The sequence below is a fragment of the Antedon bifida genome, chromosome 11 (assembly GCF_963402885.1).
Source record: "Antedon bifida chromosome 11, ecAntBifi1.1, whole genome shotgun sequence".
NCBI classification, from domain to species: domain Eukaryota; kingdom Metazoa; phylum Echinodermata; class Crinoidea; order Comatulida; family Antedonidae; genus Antedon; species Antedon bifida.
The window spans coordinates 12,350,372-12,356,510 of record NC_136236.1 but is presented as its reverse complement, the minus strand read 5'-3'; the positions used below and the strand labels follow the sequence as shown (position 1 = coordinate 12,356,510).

At 31.8% G+C, this 6,139-nt stretch overlaps 1 protein-coding gene across 1 annotated transcript in view; it reads left to right on the top strand.

Annotated features, from left to right (window-relative positions):
- The first annotated feature begins 182 nt into the window (after positions 1-182).
- LOC144855743 (laminin subunit beta-1-like) overlaps positions 183-6,139 on the top strand; it is a 36,680-nt gene continuing 30,723 nt past the window's right edge. Inside the window, exons 1-4 of the mRNA XM_078713663.1 lie at positions 183-378; positions 1,185-1,280; positions 3,632-4,179; positions 4,782-5,063. Of these exons, the coding sequence (XP_078569789.1) occupies positions 1,247-1,280; positions 3,632-4,179; positions 4,782-5,063 (864 nt within the window). The 5' untranslated portion in view covers positions 183-378; positions 1,185-1,246. The remainder of the gene's footprint in view (positions 379-1,184; positions 1,281-3,631; positions 4,180-4,781; positions 5,064-6,139) is intronic.

Genomic DNA, 6,139 nt, shown 5'->3' with positions numbered 1-6,139 from the left:
ACAAATTGATCTGCATATCACGTGACTATAATCCAATGTCGTAACTCTTTATATATATGGCTCTGAAAAAAAGAGCATCTAGCATCTAATGTTATTGCAGAATTCAAATTCCCTGACATTTAAAAAAACCGTAATAGCGCCCCCTATAATATTTCTTAAAACCCATTTCCGGTGTAGAAGAAAGAACATAATCGGCCCCTTGTTGTATACCACTGATTTCTGGTTGATTGCACCCGGGTGAAGTTGCATGGTCCGTTGCGCTGTGGTCGTCGGAAATTCGAGGCTAAGTTTTGCAGTTGTATCTGGGAAAAAAAGGATTTTATTTCTGTTGTTTCTGATACTTTGCAACTTGGAAAGTATAGTTTTCCGGAAATAAAGGTAACCAATGAATGAATAGTAATTAATTTAAGATCAAACTTTGTGACAGTTCAGTAGGCAGTAAGTTCGGTGTGCATGTCGTCTGCTCAGAAAAAGTTCTTGTAGTTCGGCTACTGTTCCCAGAAAGAGGTGCAGTGGACACAAATTAGCCTAGGTAGGCCTAGGTAAGCTCATTTTGTTAGAAACGTGAGATCAGATTGTTTAAATAGAAAATTAAGGATCACATATGTCATAAGTTGCTTCTCCTTCCAGAGCCCATAAAGTCCAGGTTAAGGTAAATAAACTTTTGAGCCAAAATTCATGCAATCAAAGACCAGATCTGTCACTTTTTCAAACATACTTATTTTTGTTTGTAAATTATTGTTTGTTATGTTATTGAATGTTAATTATTTAAGGTGGAAATAAGTTTGCTTGGAAATAAGTTGCTTTTGTACTTTTCTGTGTTTTTTTCATTCATTTTTTTTGTTATTGAATATTGAATGGTTCACTTTTCTTAAAAATAAATAATGCTTTTTATTAACTATATTGATTTGATCATGATTTCTAAAATTCATATTTGTGATGTCAAACTCCACTATGCAATGTTAGACTTAAAAATTTCTTTAATGTTGCAATGTTATTTTTATCCAATTTTGTTATTTTGGTGGCCTAATAAACAACTTGCTGTAAAATGAAACGGTCTGTGTGTCATATTTATTTTTAATATGTTCAAAGTAATAACAAAAATGTACCAAAAATTATTATAGGTTTACAAAATGTTAGTTGTAATTGGCAAATACATTTATAAATTATATTTTTCTTTGCAGACCCTGCTCATTACCTGGAATACATGTCTCTGGATTTCTAAGTTTTCAACTTTGGATTCAAAATGTTTTATATTTTAGGAATTGTACTTTTGCAAGGTAAGTAAAGTTTGTTTTTAAATTTGTATTCCATAAAATAAATATATGTGTTTATGAATATAGCATGTACAGTATAAATAGCTAATTTCTTTCTTTCTTGAAGAAAGAAATGCTATTTGAAATAGCATTATGAAATTTTAATTTTAAAATATATATGCTGTTGTTTGATTGTTTTAAAATGTGTGATTTTTAAATATTTTTTAGTTAAATACAAGTCTTTACAGTGTACATTTGTTTTAAATTTGATTATTTTAACTGAAAAAAGGCCAAAATTTAATTTTTTATCAAATTAGCTTAATTCACAGTTATTATTTCATACTTTCTAATTTTGCAATTTACACCAAATTTGATCCTCAAAATTAAATAAAAATGTTGTGTTAAATTTATTATCTTGATTCTCTTATTACTGTATAAACTGGCACACTTGATATGACCCCTGACCTCAGCTTGAAATAATATGAATTTGATGACTGGTAGCTCATCCTTCTGGAATGTCACAAACCTTTCTCAGCTTGTTGTCACTTCATGATTATAAAATAGGTCACTTACTAACTTGGTGCTAAGCATAGACCATTTAGGCCTAAAGCAGAAATCGTAATAACTACAGTACTAAAGGGAGGGGAAAGGCACCAGGGACCGGGTCAAGTATTGTAACTATACTTAAGATTGAGTTTAATTTTTTCGTTGAGTAACTTCACTTTGCTTGCCATAGTTAACAATGAAAAGATATCAAAAACGCTATAGGACAAAAATTAAAATTTGTGCTGAAAAAAAGAAGTAATACTGGGAATTATTTTACCGGTACTAAAAAACCTGAACTTGAAAATAGGTAATTCAGGAAAGATGCTGCTGTAATATATTCAAAATCAATGATGTATAAGTTTTTGTTTCCTTTTAACAAATTTAATAATTTCCTCAACGTACAGTATATTGTCAAACTGTACAAAATAGAATGTCTACAAACTTTTAGCAGCTGTTTTCTTTCTTTTATTACATTATCAATAATGTCTTTCCAAAGTATTTGGTATGTGGCGTTAAGTAGAATTAAAAATTCAACCTACTTACTGTAGTGTAGGTAGTCAACTAGCAGTATACTAGACTCTAAAATTTCAATACTAACTCACGTTTGCTGGATTTCTAGCAAACTTTAAGAATCTCGAGCTTACCGTGCCAACATTTCTTGCGTATTTAGAAGCTCATTTTACTAGATTTTTTATAGAATCTAGCAAATGTTTGCGAGTGAAATTGTTAACCTTGAATAACCCAGCAAAGCAGTACAGCTACGTAGTAGATTACTTTACATTAATGTTTGGTAGTTGTAAGATTGATGGCGATTCTAACAAGGGTTGACTTCACCACAAATTCATAGACACTGACTCACCATTCTCTACATCATCACATTTTGTTTACAAGGATGCAGCCAAGTTAGCTGATAAACAAAGAAATTGGGTGGTTTTTTTTTTAACAATTGAGCCAAGAAAAATACATTTTTTAATATTATAGATTTTTATGTTAATTGTTTATAAATAAAAACAACTTTTTAGAATTTCTGAAACTCATACATTTACTCAAAATTTACTGTATTTGAGCTTGTGGAATGTAATATGGAATCTGTACTGTTTTACACTAGATTTCCTTATTTTTTTAAATATAGATACTCTACTATTAACCCACAAATTTTCAGTATTAATTGATTAAACTTGACCCTTGACCTGAATACAACCCTTAGTATTGATCTGTTGTTATATAATTAATAATATAAAGTGAATTCTTTGCTGGTGATTGGGTTTGACCTCCCCTTGTGTCAGGTCAAGGGAAAATGTGCTGAACATATTAGCTGGATCAGATTGCATGGATTGCCTTTTATATATTTACAGTAACAATAGGTTTCACTGGGTTCAGAGAGAAAACTTAAATTTAGAACTGGAAAATTCAATTTTATTAAAATTGTAAATTCATGAAAATAAACAGTATAAACATGGAAACTATAGTACAAAATTGTCAGAGGGAAAACTTAATAATTACAGTTAAATCATTATTACTGATTATAAATTTAGAAAACTGGAAAATTCAATTTCAGTAGTTATTGTTTAGTAGTTACTCTAGAATTGTAAATTCATGAAAATAAACAAAAACAGAACTACAATTTACAAACATAGAAACTCAATTAGTACAACATTCCAGTATAAACTTTCAGCTAAAATGTAGAAAATTGTTTGATTATTTTAAAGTGTTATACATTGTACAGCATGATCTTAGTATCAACTTGTAGTCTTCATTTTGATACATCAACATACAGTAAATGTGGTGCAATATAAATAATGTTTTTGTCCTTTTTCTGTGTTTTATAGCTTTAGCCGTTCAAAGCCAAAATTGTGAAGGGGAAAGCTGTCACCCGGCAACAGGTGATCTTTTGATTGGCCGAGAAAATCAGCTGACGGCAACTTCAACGTGCGGTTCAGACGGGCCAGTACCGTATTGCATCGTTAGTCACTTACAAGATGATAAAAAGTGCTTTTATTGTGACTCCAGAGATCCGTGGAGGAAAATTGATAACGAAAATAGTCACATGGTTGAAAATATAGTGACGTCGTTTGATATTGATCGTAAAAACCGTTGGTGGCAGTCCGTTAACGGCGTTCACGATGTTTCGATCCGGTTGGATCTGGAGGCCATGTTTCATTTCACTCATTTTGTTATGACTTTCAAGACATTTAGGCCAGCTGCAATGATTGTGGAAAGATCGAGTGATTTTGGGAAAACTTGGAACACGTATCGTTATTTTGCGTATGATTGCGAGACGATGTTTCCAGGAGTTAAGAAAGCGCCACTTAGACGAATCACGGATGTCGTTTGTGAGCAGAGATACTCAAATGTTGAACCTTCAACTGACGGAGAGGTACACATTTTCTAATTGTTAACATTTTCTAACATAAAACATCTCCAGTAGATATTTCAATTATGGTGTAAAATGATCTATTAAAACCAAATTTTATTAAGTACTACTAATGTATGTTTTATCATTGGCTATCCGATTAAATAAGTATAGCATGAAAGGGCAATTAACTAATGAAGTTACATCAACTTAATAATTAAACCAAACAATGATCGATCTTACAAAATATTAGATTTAATTTAAGTACCAAAACAAACAAAAGAAACTTGATCTTACTACAAGTACTCTCGTATTCTTAGTCAATGGATGCAGTACAATAGATCAACTTAATTTTAGCATTAAAACTTAAGTACCTCTTATACTGATCAGTACAATAAATTTATTTTTTGATTGAGTTTATAAATCATTATTAATATTATTTTGTGAATACCATAAACCTATTCTTGACATTTTTCCTGTTTCTGCTGCCAAGAAATTGAGTGTAATTTATTTAAATGGTTTATAAACCAGTTATTTTTTCTATAGCAGCAACAGGCCCATAATATTTGATGATAAAAAAAAGACAACATAAAAACTCATATGAATGTATTTGTTTTTCTTTGTAGGTTATCTTCCGAGTCCTACCACCGCACATCCAGAGCCAAATCCGAGATCCTTACTCCGATGAAGTTCAAAACCTCATCAAGATCACCAATTTACGAGTCAATTTCACTCGTCTGCACACGCTCGGTGACGTCCTACTAGACACGAGAGAAGAAATCAAGGAGAAATATTATTATGCAGTGTACGATATGGTTGTACGTGGGAGCTGTCACTGTTACGGACATGCTGAGGAATGTATTCCGATAGATGGCGACGTTGAGGGTATACGGTTAGATCGAAATACGGTGAGTGTTCAATAAGAGATCGTGTCAAAATGATTCTACTGCAGTTACAACATTTTGCTGCAGTAAGTTTTTAGTTTCAATGTAGAAGTTTATGAGGTAGTCACTGCAATGATTACACAAACAAAACTTGCTTGCTAAAATAAACTGCATAAACAGGTAAAAGAGTACAAAATAGTTACTGCAGTAACTGAAGTAGAATCAGTTTTGACATGGTAACTAAATACTGTATAAATACTAACCACTTTGAGGCCACTTCTATTGAATTGTTTAAATATTGTATGTTATCAATATCTGCAATTTATTAGACATGTTTAGTAAAAAAAACTCTTTAAAATTGTTTGTTTATTCTATTAAAAAAAGTGTCAAAGAAGTTGATTAGTCTAGAATTGGTTACATACATAAATTATCTTTGCTTAGTATTTTCTAAACATTTCCCAAACTTACAAATAAACTGTGGTTTTCTTTCTCCTTCCCACTGGCTAATCACTTGTTATTGTGATTATTTAGTTGGCCTTGGTTTCACACTCTACTAGTTGTAGTCAGTGTGGGTGGTACAAGGTATCTTTTCCCAATCACGTTAACAATATTAATACAAGGCTCTTTGTACCAAATGCACCGCCGACTACACAGAATATGTACACAGTATAACTACAACCACAACTACGAAGTACAGTACTAAACTAATTCTTCCATGGTAATTGGTATACTGTAACTAATTAATACAGTACATAGTACAGTACAAGAACCACCCATACTAATGTTAACTGTATTATCACTTCATCATTTAGACTTGAGTATGATTTAGACCATTCTTAGTTCGTAGTTCATACATTAGTACAGGGTAGTAATTTACCATTGCACTGCTTAAAATAAAGGCCAATTTACACAGACAAGCGGTAACGGTAAGCAGAAAACCGCGTAGCTTGTCCCACATAGAATTTGTATCTATCCTGAGCAGTTGTGTGTAATAAGGAATATCATAGATCCTATATTGTTATTAATACCGTTACTGCTCGTCTGTGTAAATTGGTCTTAATGCAGTGTCTGTCTGTCCGTCCATCCATAGGTAGACAATC